This window comes from Colobus angolensis, unplaced genomic scaffold (genome assembly GCF_000951035.1).
Source record: "Colobus angolensis palliatus isolate OR3802 unplaced genomic scaffold, Cang.pa_1.0 Scaffold14, whole genome shotgun sequence".
Classification (NCBI taxonomy): domain Eukaryota; kingdom Metazoa; phylum Chordata; class Mammalia; order Primates; family Cercopithecidae; genus Colobus; species Colobus angolensis.
In genome coordinates this window covers 21,685,605-21,700,064 of record NW_012114488.1, presented here as the reverse complement: position 1 = coordinate 21,700,064, position 14,460 = coordinate 21,685,605, and the positions used below count along the sequence as shown (strand labels likewise).

General features: G+C 37.4%; 1 protein-coding gene across 2 annotated transcripts in view; it reads left to right on the top strand.

Annotated features, from left to right (window-relative positions):
• Positions 1–14,460, top strand: part of FRK (fyn-related Src family tyrosine kinase) — a 115,314-nt gene that overhangs the window by 82,156 nt on the left and 18,698 nt on the right. For both annotated transcript variants that reach the window (XM_011935040.1, XM_011935041.1), the window contains 2 exons: positions 13,054–13,217; positions 14,086–14,254. In XM_011935040.1, coding sequence (XP_011790430.1) covers positions 13,054–13,217; positions 14,086–14,254 — 333 coding nt within the window. The remainder of the gene's footprint in view (positions 1–13,053; positions 13,218–14,085; positions 14,255–14,460) is intronic.

Below are 14,460 nucleotides of genomic sequence, written 5' to 3'. Positions count from 1 at the left end.
CTCTCATACTTCGAAGCTTCAAACCTCCCATAAAGAAAAATCCCGGAGAATCAGCCTATTTTGTTGTTGGGCAGTTCAGTTCATTAGAAATTCTTTCTTATGTTTAATAAGTGTGCCATGTCATTTGATTATCTTTTCATTTGTCCATGTATTTCCATATATCTCTAAAAGGTTTTAAGTCAGCGTATAATGCTGAAACATAATATAAAATATAGCTAAACATAAAAAAGACAAAATCAATGAAAAAGAACAGAGAAATAGATCCTGCTGAGCCTCTAATAGAAGATAATTATCACAGTTTAGAAATCAGTTTAGCCAGAGGTTCTCTGGCAGATAAGGCACAAAGGGAAACCCATCGTGCATCTCACTGGCTTATATATATGGGGAGACACATTATAATTGTAAGCATTAAGTTCAAAGAGAAATGAGTTCATGAGGTCTTTATGTAAAGACCATCAAGTATCACACCAGACAGTGTCTTCAGCAAAATGTGCAGACATTGTCTTTAGGTTGTTAATTCTCATACTGCTTTTCTAAAAAAGCTGAAAGCATTATGTGTGTGTTTTTATTTTAAAGGCAGTATAACATTATTGCAGTTGGTTTGGAAAGCAGAGGGAATAAAACATCCACAAATCTGCCAATCTAACACAATTATTTTCATGTTGGCAAATTTAATCATCTTTACTCATATGCAATTATGGTTTCCACAAGGAACCTCAGCTGGATTCCTTTAGCAGTAAAGGGCTCCAGGACATGGGAGCTGCCAGATGTATCCTCATGTTTCCGTATGATAGTCTCTTAATTCTGTAGCCCACCATTTCACTTAATACATTTTACATATTTTTCTTGCCGCTAGATAATTTTCACAATTGTATAATTTTAAAAACCAACTCTCAATTTTCAGATTTACTACATTTTAACAGTCATTTAATCCAAGAAAAATACTGCAGTGAACACTCTTGTGCAAGTTGCTTTTCCTCTTCTGGGTGGCGAACTGCGTTGTCGGAGTTTCCCATACAAATGCCTTTATTGAATTCCCTGTTGGTAACTGCTCCATATTAACGGACATTAGAAGAGTCAGTTCTTTGCAATGTACTGGTGTATTTCCTTTTTTTTTTTTTTTCGAGACGGAGTCTCGCTCTGTAGCCCAGGCTGGAGTGCAGTGGCGCCATCTCGGCTCACTGCAAGCTCCGCCTCCTGGGTTCGCGCCATTCTCCTGCCTCAGCCTCCCGAGTAGCTGGGACTACAGGTGCCCACCACCTCACCCGGCCCTGGCCATTTTTTTTGTATTTTTAGTAGAGACGGGGTTTTACCATGTTAGCCGGGATGGTCTCGATCTCCTGACCTCGTGATCCGCCCGCCTCGGCCTCCCAAAGTGCTGAGATTAAAGGCGTGAGCCACCGTGCCCGTCTCTTGGTGTATTTACTATTAAGAATGTTAATGATGATATTGCTCATTGTATTTTCTGTGTTTTCGTTATGAGGACATATGTGATAAATTTCTCTTTCATTTTAATATCAGAAATACAGTCATGCATGACTTAACAACCAGGATCTGTTCTGAGAAATGTGTCATTAGGTGAGTCCATTGTTGTGTGAACATCACCAAGTGTACTTATACAAACCTAGATGCTATAGCCTACTACACACTTAGGCTCTGTGGTACAGCCTATTGCTCCTAGGCTACAAACCTGTACAGCATGTCTCTATACTGAATACTGTGGGCAACTATAACACAATAGTATTTGCGTATTTATATCTAAACATATAAAAGACACAGTAACAACATGGTTTAAAATTACTAGAAATGTTACACCTGTGTAGGCCACTTGCCATGAATGTAACTTGCAGGACTCAAGTTGCAGGACTCTGGGTGAGTCAGTGAAGGCCTGTGATGTTACTGAACACTTAATAGCCAGCTTTGATAAAGAGTTGGTTTATTTCCTGTAATAGTTGACATTATTGTACTTTATGATAAATATTGTACAGTTAGACTACATTAAATGTATTAAAAATTTTTCATTTTTCAATAGTAAATAAACTTTAGCTTACTATAACTGTTTACATTATACATTTTTTAAATTTTAAATAATATTTTGACTAGTTTGTAATAACACTTAGCTTAAAACATAGACACATTTTACAGCTCTACAAAAATATTCTCCTTTGTTGTGTCTTTATAAGATTTTTTCTATTTTAAAGTTATTCCATTTTTTACTTTTTAAACTTTTTTTGTCAAAAACAAAGGCACAAACACATACATGACCCTTGGACTAGACAGGGTCAAGATCATCAATATCACTGTCTCCCACATCCACACCTTGTTCTGCTGGAGGTCTTTAGGGGCAGTAACACCCATGGAGCTGTCATCTCCTATGATAACAATGCATTTTTCTGGAATGCTCCTGAAGAACTTGCCTGAGGCTGTTTTACAGTTAAGTTGTTTTATAAGTGGAAAGAGTATACCCTCTGTTTGTTTGTTTTGCATGTATTTTTTTTTTTTTTTTTTGAGACAGAGTCTCACTCTGTTATCCAAGCTAGAGTACAATGGTGTGATCATGGCTCACTGCAGCCTCGACCTCCTTGGGCTCAGATGATCCTTCCACTTCATCCTCCCGAGTAGCTGGGACTACAGGCATGTGCCACCACACCCAGCTAATTTTGTTCATTTTTTGTAAAGATAAGATCTCACTGTGTTGCCCAGGCTGATAGAGTACACTCTCAAATAATAACAACAAGTATAGCATAGTAAATACATAAACCAGTAACATAGTCGTTAATTATCATGACCATATATTATGTACTGTAAACAATTGTATGTGCTATACTTTTATATGGCAGGCAGCAAAGTAGGTTAATGTACACCAACAACACCACAAACACGTAATAATGCATTGTGCTACAACTGATAGCACAATGAGGTCACCAGGCAATAGCATTTTTCAGCTCTACCGTAATCTTATGGAACCGCCATCACTTATGCAGGCTGTTGTTGACTGAAGTGTCTTTATTTGGCATATGATTGTAGTTGTGTGTGTGTATGTGTTTTGATTAATAGTTGATTAATATTTTCTTCATGGAATTAGGTCTCTGAATGTGTTTACTTCTTTACTGTGAGCGCTAGAAAGACACGGTGCCAAATCTGGCCCACATCGCTTGAACATGGATTGGCATCTGAAGATATCTATGTAAAGCATACTAGCTGAGTTCCTGGAATCATCGTCTGTTTCTTTACCTTTTGTCTTATTTCCTTCATCTACTTGTTTTACATTTTATTATATTTTGAGGCATTTTATAGTTTATGCAATCCTTCAAACATTTTTAGAACAAGGTAGGGATATAACTAAATAAATGCATGTAAATAGTTAGATTATTTCCTTAGAGTAAGTTTTGAAAAGTAGATACACTGGGTCTCATGTCTCATAATATCTTTACCCACTGAGAGATTTTCTGTAGGAAACTGAGATAATATAATCCAAGTGTGGTAATTCCTGGTGATTTATTGCATATATAATACCAAGTGAGGAGTTAGAGTCTCGAGAGGAATAAAGAGTCAAGTTATTTCTTTGAACATTTCCCTGCAATATCAGATGCTGCAAATGCTGTTTTCAAGGGAAATTGTACTTTTCATGGGAAATTGTAATTTTCAATTAAATTAGCTGACAAAATATTGAATGTTACAATTATATATTGTTAAAGAGCTACTCATCTGCTTTACATACCGAATATATAAACAATAAAATTGACATTCTGTACTGAACACTTAATAGCCAGCTTTGATAAAGAGTTGGTTTATTTCCGTAAGGGGTTGGACTGTTGGGGTCTTTAGAATAAGACTAATTTTTCTAAAAAAATGTGATCAGTATTTGAACCAATATATGGTTCAGGCTCACAATTTCTGTGCTATGCCATGTGGAAGAGGTAGTGAATTTTTGCCTACAAAAGTTGTTGGTTGTTGCCTCTAACTGTAAAGTAACCTCAGCTGGGCTTCTTGACCAATAATAACCCTGACAGACCCTAGGACCTGGGAGCTATCAGATGTATCCTCAAAAAGCTTTTTTGGTAAGCTTTCTTGAGTCAACTAATATAGACACTTTCTTAATGGATCAACATCTAATTCAATCCACAGTTTAACAGCAAAACTTACTGACCAATGTCCGCAGCACACAGAATTTTCGTGGTTGGGAGCTAAGTGCCCTTTGAGACCCACAGGTTGAGTTGCATGGATAAAATGAATCAGCTGTGTTTGTTCTCTTTAGTCTTAGTGGATGTTTTTCCCCAGGGAAGGAGAGAACAACTCTTCTACGTGATGCCACTTTAATAATTTAGACAGATGTACTTTCTTCTCTCAAAATAACTCGTGCTGGAATCCTACTCTATTTTCTGTAGAAGAGAATTCAGTGTAAAATGAGCATGTGTCTTGAATTGTGTTTTAATGGGAGATACAACATAACAAATCAATTAATGTTATTTACTTATTGGTGTAGAGCTATCTTAGCATGATTTCTGAGGCAGTGGTGTAGGGAGAATCATCATGGTTGTCTTCGTAATGGTTTTGAAAAGTATAAACAAATCTAAAAACAAACCAAATAAACAGGAGTTTACAAATGCCAGGAGTTTTTCCACACAGAATTAATAGCAATTTCTTAGCTGAATATGCTTGATGGCCACTATGTTAAATTGCCATTACTCTGTAAGGAGTAGAAAATGTTACTGTGGAACTGCCTGTCTTTTGTTGACAATGCTATTTGACAATACTGATATTGTGATACAGTATTCACATATTGTACATTAGAAATATCTATCATCCTTTGTGAACAATGACACTCAAACTATCCCTGTGGGAGTATATAGATAAGATCATTATTCTCATTTTCTAGATAAGGAAACTGAAATGAAATTCCTTGCCTAAGGTCAAAGAACAAATCACTGGCAGAATAAGATTAGGGGAGTGAGTTCTTGATTTTCATTCCATTGCTCAATCAATGAAGTCATATTGTTTTACTCAGTATGGGAAGAGATTATTATCAGTCAGTAGGAATAAGGCTATGCCCAGATGATGCCAGAAGACCAGCTGAAAAACAAAAATCTGCACAATCAACCATTTGTTTTTCTGTAAAACACCAAACTAATTGTTATGCCAACATTTTTCACTGAGCCGACTCGACGTCTTTGTGTCTTGCAGACACAGCCTCTGACTTTATGTTTATGTTATATTCCAAAGTTAATTTCTGGAACTTCTGTCTTTTAAAAATCTAATTTTGGAATATCCTGAATTTCATAATTGTTTAATATGTTCTGAATAATATGTTACACGTGTGATAGAATTGGGGCAGAGTTCTTTGAAAGTGCTTTATGATAAAATCTCACAGCATTCCTTATATAGTGACAGAGAAACACTTTTCTACCTCAAAAGCTCCAAGGTGAGAATTACTTAAGTTTTATGAAAGGACTGCAAAATAAGACCTTACCATGTTAGAAGAAAGCTGGGCTTCTATATCTGTCACCAACTATATATTACATAAATGCATTTGGGTTTGGCAAATAGGACGGAAATCATCAGACCTCATCTAGATCTCTCCTGAATCAGTTACTCTGGATGTGAGGGTTGCCAAATAATCAGGTGACTTGTGGTATAGTCCATATAGAAGTTAACATGCAGAATAGCTGAGTTCTTTCAACATGCAACCAACATTTATTGTACTCCTCATACATACTTACCTGCATCTCCGCAATCTATCCTAATTCTTCGACATGTTCTGCTAGATTAATCAGTTGACAGGTGAAACATTTCTCCCTAGGTCAAACAACATGTAAACTCAAGATCTTTGATCTTTTAACTCAGTTCAATCACAATGCCAGCAACTTTTTTGATGGATGGTTCCAGTTTATTTTAGTTAATCTTATATATATTTTTTGCAGCTGAAATAGTAAAATACTTAACAAGTATGAACCCATAGTATTTCACAAAAAGAATGGCACAAGCATTCACTTATAGTCTGTAGGAACTGGAATAGGCTTGGTTCAATAATAAAGATCACAAGCCAGAAAAGGAATGGAAAATTCATTTCTCTCTAGTTCTGAGACACCTGAATTCAACCTTCATTAAGAACGACAATTTGCAAGCATATGAACTCACCACTAACAAATGAAAATACTTTTAAAAAATAGTTTGCATTCTCTATTTGATTATTTATGAATATATGCAATATTAAAAGTGCCTTCATCCTGACTACAATGTATTGAATTTCCCTGATGTAGCTTTTGTGGTCTTATTTTTAAATAATACATACCTTCCAGTTTTATTCAGATTGAAAACTTGAAGGAACCACATATAAATGCTCATGATGCCAGTAAAAGATGAAAAAAATATTTCTGCATTATATTTTAAAAATCAAGAAATTAGATATTGACTTGAATGACTACTCTCTAGTAGTGTTTATATCCTGAGGTTGTTTTTTTTTTTTTTTTTTTTTTTTTTTTTTGCCATTTTAAAATAAGATTCCAGGGAAGTCTTGTAAGTCCCAAAAATATTGCTATAATTACCTATTTAATATTGCAGCAGGCGTCTCAGAAATTTATATTTCACTTAAAATCCAAGAGTTAGTGATATCATTCATTCATTCAGTAGATGTTTATGTTAGTTATTACTCTGTGCCAAACTCTCTTTATTGGATGAAGACAGCAGAGCCCCTGCCCTCACAGAGATAATTCTACTGTGATAAATACCATCACAATTAAACAGGTTTATGTGATAGAAAGGAGGAGCTCAGGTGGATAGAGAAGGCTGGCTCTGAGGATTTAAATTGAAAGGAAAGGAAGGGGCCAGCTTCTAGAAGATTCACAGGAAAAGCATTCAAATGGGGTTCAAAAGCTCCAAGGTAAGAATTACTAAAGTTTTACAAAAGGACTACACAAACAGATCAGAATTTAGGGAGAGAAAGCAATGGTCATCAGAAATCTTTGAATGCTAAGGTGGGAACATTTGGAAATTTGGAGTTTTTTACAAAGCCTACTCTTTTATTTTAATAATAAAGAAATCAAGGCCCATGAGACTGGCATGTTTTTGGTTATATACTAATTAATTGTAACCTGGATCTGCCATTTCCCAGTCTGTTGCTTTTTCCGTTAAACAAAATACCTCTCTTTGTGCTTGAAAACTCTAGGTGCTATTGCCAAGGATTGGGTTTTACAGTTGAGAATTTAAACCTGCATCATAAAGATCTGGCAAACATTTATTTAGGCTTTCTTTATATAATCAGTAGCAATTTCCAAAGCCATATTTATCACTGTGATTTTCATCCCTTATTCAGAAAATCACAAAGCGCACTTTAACCCCTCTGCCATCTATTGACTTTAGTCTCTAGCTTGGAGACGATTAGATCTTTTGCGGTGCACTACAAATTTGTAAGTTTGTGTTTGATTTCCCTGTAGTCCATTTCCATTTGGAACTAGTAGATTGTTCATCTTGTTTATAAAAGGGAAATTCTTTTTATTGCTTCCCATCATTTCCAATTACAGATCTATTGGCTTGCTAGACATCTCAGCTTTAATTTATGGACTTCTCTTTTTGATAGATGTCAAGACTTGAACATTTAGGCCAAGACTTTATATAAATAGCAAGTATATTTTATATTTAGATATCCTTCTACTTCTTATATATTTATAACTTTTTGGAGAAATGAATTGGGACTAACATGATACTGTTTACAGCTGTCTTTGACTTTTTGTTGACTTTTTTTTTTCTTCCAAGACTGAGTCTCACTCCGTTGCCCAGGCTAAAGTGCAGTGGCACAATCTTGGCTCACTGCAACCTCTGCCTCCCAGGTTCAAGCAATTCTCCTGCCTCAGCCTCCTGAATAGCTGGGATTACAGGCACATGCCACCACACCCGGCTAATTTTTTGTATTTTTAGTAGAGACGGGGTTTTGCCATGTTGGCCAGGCTGGTCTTGAACTCCTGTCGTCAAGTGATCTGCCTGCCTCAGCCTCCCAAAGCGCTGGGATTACAGGCATGAGCCACCATGCCTGGCCCTTTGTTGGCTTTTTTTTTTTTTTAATTTTTAAAAATTATACTTTAAGTTCTGGGATACATGTGCAGACTGTGCAGATTTGTTACGTAAGTATACACGTGCCATGGTGTTTTGCTGCACCCATCAACCCATCGTCTACATGCAGTATTTCTCTTAATGCTATCCCACCCTTAATCCCCCATCCCTCAGCAGGCCCCAGTGTGTGATGTTCCCCTCCTTGTGTTCATGTGTTCTCATTGTTCAACTCCCGTTTATGAGTGAGAGCATGCAGGGTTTGGTTTTCTGTTCTTGTGTTAGTTTGCTGAGAATGATGGTTTCCAGCTTCAGGAATATATTATGAGCTAAGTTCTATATCCTAATAGAAGTCCTCTTTTTGATGATTATTATATAGGGCAATTAACGCTGGCCTAAAAGTCATAGCCAGTAGGAATGGTAGCTTCTTGACAAGTCAGAGTACGAGTATGTGTTCCCGAAACACAAAAAAGTTTAAGAAAATGATATTGCTCTTGAAGGAACTAAACAGACTCTTGCCTTTTGTATTTTAATGTAAAGGAAAATATTAAAATGAATGAATGATATCGCTGCTGAAAGTAAAACATTTTCCTGAATACAGATGACATAATATTATTGTCATGAACTGGAGGTGTGTCTTATTAGACATTTAGATCTGCTATGTGAAATCTGCTGGTTATAGAGCATCTTAGAGTCACAAGGCCCCAAGCTGAATCCTGGCAGTGCCATCTACTCACTTTTATGAGAAATAAAATGGACCTAATAACTACCTTATATAACTGTTACAAGATTACAACAAAATAATGTAAAATAATGCTTAGCATGGTGTTGCGGTCAATACATGTGAATATAACAATGTTAAAATTGAGTTTTTGATTGAGGTTATGAAGACACAATAGAAGTAAAATTTCTAAGTCAGATCTCCATGCAGTTGACAAGGGAATCAGTCAAAGATAGGTATGGCTGCTCTTGGATCTCTCAGCTTGTTAATAATTTAGAAAGGATGCATGGAGTGGAATGGAGGAAGAATTTGCTGATGGCATTTTGCTTTTGAAGAAAGCTGTTGGCACACTATGGGATCCCCTTTATTCCTGGGCTAATGAATGGGACCCCAAACCTAATGAGAGGGTGCTTCAGGAAGACCACTCTGAGGGCTAACTCTCCATCCTCTGCAGTTGGAAGGATAGAACACAGGTGCCTGACTCAGGTTGAGAAGGCTAAAGCAGCCTATGGAAGTAGGATAGAGGTGACTTAGGGTACCAGCCTCTGTCTCCTCCTGTTAATTGTCAGGGCAAGGGATGTGTAAATATTATCTTAGGACCATAAGTGGGTCTCCTAATGAGCAAAAGTGCCACGGCACTGTAGGTGGACGGTCTGGAGGAGTTTTGGGTTTTGCCCAAGAAAGCTTCTGCTGGGGGATAAGAGGAGACCTGTAAGGGAGAATGTGGTGGGAGAACTGCCCAGGAAACAGAAGCTGAGAGGCGACCGGGTGCAGGCATCCTAGAAATGTCTGCATCTTAGCAACTGCAGTGAGGGTTCCTTTAGAGATGGGGAAGCCCCAAAGGGCCTGCATGAGTGTCCCAGAGAGGAGTCAGCTTGAGTTTCTGCCATTACGCTCAGAGTGGGAAGTCGACTGAGTGTGGCCTTCTCATCTTTACTCCCTCTTCTCTTTGCTCTTAGCCTGAATGCTCAGAACCCAGCTGGGAAGGAAAAGTGGGGAAGCAGCTGTAGTAGAGAAACAGAGAGGAAGCCTCCCATACCATGTTTCCACTGCTGCCTTTTGGCCTGAAGCGGGCCTGAGCTGGGGAAGGAGAGAAGATTTGACACCTGATCACGTAGCAGTAGAGTGTTTTGGTTATCATCTGGGACTGGGCATCTAGGCTTGAATTGAGACTGTGTTTGTGATTTTAAGTGGAAATAAGACTGTCTAATACCTAAAAGTGGGCAGAAAAACTTTGCTGGAGCTTTCATCTAGGGACAGGGGAGTGTTATTCTCACAGACTACAAATTAAAGACCACTGGGAAGAATATGAAAAGTGTATGCTTTTATTATTCGTTGTGCTTGTCTGCTGTATTGGTTGCATTACTGTGGTTGATGTTGTGTTAGAAAGGCCGGGCGCGGTGGCTCACGCCTGTAATCCCAGCACTTTGGGAGGCCGAGGCGGGCGGATCACGAAGTCAGGAAATCAAGACCATCCTGGCTAACACGGTGAAACCCCGTCTCTACTAAAAATACAAAAAAAAAAAAAAAAAGAAAGGTTACTTTCATATTCGGTGTTGTACACCTAAAGTCTTGATTTTTGTTTGATATTTCCCTGCATATTTCTGGCTTATAGCAAATACTCCTATACTGCAAGTCAACTCAGTTATTTAGGAGGGCATTTTGTAGCCAGGTTTCTCACAGTCCTTACTAGAAAACTTATTTGCTTAAAGTTAATATTCTACGTGTATATTACTGAGTATTTTTATATCCAAGGTGAAAATTAGGTAACATTTACTTTGATAACCTTCGATACTGAAATAATGCAGCATGAACTGTAATACAGCACTTTGGAGACTTGATATCCCATTTGCTCATAAACAGAAGCGAAACACCAACATTTTAAAAGTATTATTTTAAATTGAAGTGTGATACACATAATAAAAATGCACAATTGGTAAGAGTTTAGTTTGGTGAGTACAAAGTGAATACACCCAGGTAACCAGCACCAAGTTAAGAAACAGAATAAGGTTAACATCCCAGTCACTGACCCCTCAGATCAATAGTTTTGCTTGGTTTTGTTATTTATTTATTTATTTATTTATTTTAGAGACAGTCTAGTTCTGTTGACCAGGCTGGACTGGAGTATAGTGGTGCAATCATTCCTAACTCACTGCAACCTTGACCTTCTGGGCTGAAATGATCCTCCTGCCTCAGCCTCCCAAGTAGCTGTGACTAGAGGCATGTGCCACCAATAGTGGTTAATTTAAAAACAATTATTTTTATTATTATTTTTTGTTGAGACAGGGTCTGCTACCATTGCCCAGACTGGCCTTGCACTCCTGGCCTCAAGCAATTCTTCCATCTCAACCTCTCAAAATGCTGTATCTAAAGGTGTGAGACACCACTGAGCCCAGCTCAGCCTTGCTTTTTATTAATGAGACTGTATATTTGAGTTTGCGAGATTCATTCATATTGTTGTGTGTAGCTGCAGTTGTTGTTTATTTACAAGTCTGCATTCAACCAGATGACAATTTTTTAGCTAATTCAATTGTTTATTAGTTGATAGACATTTGGATAGTTCTATTTATTGGTTGATGGACATTTGGATTGTTTCCAGGTTTAGACCCTTACAAATCAGGCAGCTAAAAACATTATTAAACACATGTTTTGGTGAATATATTGTGCACTTTTATTGATTTTATGCTTAGGTGTGGAATTACTGTATTACCTGTATGACTACGTTCAACTCTAGTAGATAAGGAAAAACGGTTTTCCAAAGTGGTGGTAAAAATTACTCTTCCATCAGCTGTGTGTGGGAAGTCACTGCACTTCCTTGTTAATACTGTCTTTTTTCATTTTAGCTTTTCTGGTGTGTGCCAGTTCCTTTTTTTGAAAAAAAAAAAAAAAAAAAATTTGTCCTAGCTATTGGCATGCCTTCAGTAAATCTCCATATGGGAAGTGGGATGTCTTCTTTCCTTTCATAAGACCATTGCACCAGCCTGACTACTCATTGAAGCATAAAGTTCTATATTTAGCAAGGAATGCAGAATAACATTCTGGTGGTAAATGCTGCCCAATACTTATCAATAACTTTGCTAAGTGAAAGCATAGGTACAAAGTGCGTTAGTCAATATTTTGAATGTAAGTGCAGAAATCCCTATTCAAAATAGTTTCACCAAAAAGGTAGTTAATTGACTCTTGTAGCTGAAAAGCCAGGCTTGACTGGCTCCTGGGATTAAGCTTCACTTTCCAAATCAAGACTGCCTCCCACTAGGCTGCTTCTCTTCTAAGGCAAGCTTGCTTCCTGCCTAGAGGCCAGGATTCTGCCAGTAGCTCCAAACTCCCACCAGTAAACCAAAACCAAAACAGCAGCCACACCAACAAAACTCTTCCTGTCTTTCTGGAACTATCAAGTCCTGGAACTGGGGTTCCTTGGCTCTTATTGCACTAATTATGTCTTTTTTGGCTCCAGGTGGCTATCAGGTCCCTCTGGACCACATGCTTTTAGAGAAGCAACAATTCTCTGAGGAAAATTGGGGGTGCTGTTAACAGAAGAAGGGTCAATGGTAGGTGGGCGGCAAGAGTAACAAAATAACCACTGCAAGTCAGACGAGATAAAAATAACACAGTCTAGTTATTCCTGTAGATCCTACGGGATTCACCCTTGGATTAAGCAATACTGCTGGAACATGGCATGTGTGGATTGCATCATTTTAGGCTCTGTGGAATTGCTTTTATTGAACTGTGTTAGGACATTCTGTTACCAGCCTGCATTGAGGTACGATATAATGAACAGTCCTGTGGAATTCCATCCCTTATTGTAAGATGGTATTGAGCACGCTGTTTATTTCCATTGCCACATTATAGGATTTCATGGGAGAAATTTCTCCCTGGTCTCTGCACCAGGAAGAGTCAAATTGTTCCTAAAAACCTTTCATGATTTTATCTTATGGATACTGTGATTCCTCAAAATGGTAAGGTTTCCTTCTTTGCATTGCTAGAGTGATAGAGTCAATTTTATGGCTTGTTTTAATCAAGTATACTAGGCTTTGAAGCATGGATTCTTTTAGTGCTAGCCTCACCCCTTTATTTTTATATTTCCTTCAGTATTATTTCCCAGTTCTCACATTCTCTCTTTTGTTCTATATCCTTTGGAAACTTTCTTAAATCTTTTCTGAGACGAAGTTGAGAAATACATATAATTTTATGTATATTTCATTTTATGCATTGAAAATGTCACCACAGAGTAAATAAATCTGCTTGGCTTTAGCAAGAAGTTTATTAACAGGAATTATTTTGGGTTCCAGTTTTAGATGGAGGAGTTGTAAAACACTACAGAATTAAAAGACTGGATGAAGGGGGCTTTTTTCTCACCCGGAGAAGAACCTTTTCAACACTGAACGAATTTGTGAGCCACTACACCAAGACTAGTGACGGCCTGTGTGTCAAGCTGGGGAAACCATGCTTAAAGGTGAAAATGCTTTCAAGCTGTGTTTGCTTATTGAAGTTAACTTTTTTCCTTCAGATATCTGAGTATTTTTCATGGAATATCAGTTCAGGAAAAAAATTGTCATTTTATTACCTGAGGCAGGTATAGGCAAACCATGGCCCATGAGCTCACACTGACGTATGCTTGTTTTTGTAAATAAGTTTTATTTGCTCAGATGCTCATTCATATATGAGTTTTCTTTGGATTCTTTTGTGCCATAACAGCAGAGTTTAGAAGCTGCCACAGAGACCATAGGGCAGGTGGTAAACTAGAATATGAGTTCTTGGAGGGCAGGAGTCTTGCTTGTTTTGTTTATAGAAAAGCACCTAGTCAATGCTTAAAACAATTTTACTTACTAAATGAATGAGTAAATAAATGAATGAACAAATAAAGAAATGAAAAAATGAGTTTGAAAAATATAAAACATTTAATTATGCAAAATAGATGATACATATAATGAAACTATAGCCAAAGAGTTTGGGAAGGATTTGTGGGTGAGATGGAACTTCAACTGGGCCTTGAAACTGAGAGGATTTAGTTAGGTGAAGAGGTACAGATAAGTCATTCCAGACCTGAGTGAGGTTGGCATTAGGTATGGGATCAGACAGATTGACAAGAAGGTGTCTGACTTCCTAAGATTTGGAAGATCAATTTGAAGAGTTAACAATGCAGATTCTCCCACCATACTTTTTGTTTTTGAAGCAATAATAATACAGTTTACAATATTTTGTTTTAAAAAATGTTTTATTTAAAAGTACCTAGACTATTATTTGCAACAAAATAATATTAAATATACCCCCCTATTTTTTTTTTTTTTTTTAACAATCGCTCTTATTATTCTATGGAACAGATCCAGGTCCCAGCTCCATTTGATTTGTCGTATAAAACCGTGGACCAGTGGGAGATAGACCGCAACTCCATACAGCTTCTGAAGCGATTGGGATCTGGTCAGTTCGGCGAAGTATGGGAAGGTCTGTGGAACAATACCACTCCAGTAGCAGTGAAAACATTAAAACCAGGTGCGAGAACAATAAAGGTTAAATGGCATATGTTGATTTTTATGAGCTCAATTTAACACTGTAAATATCTAAGAGGTCATGGGATGGCTAATACTGGCAGCAAGCAGGTGTTGTGGTCATTCTCTCTAGCCCAGGTGACCCAAACCTATGGATAAGGCATTAAAATACAAAAACAAGAGCACACTTCCTGGTTCAACTGAGTCTTA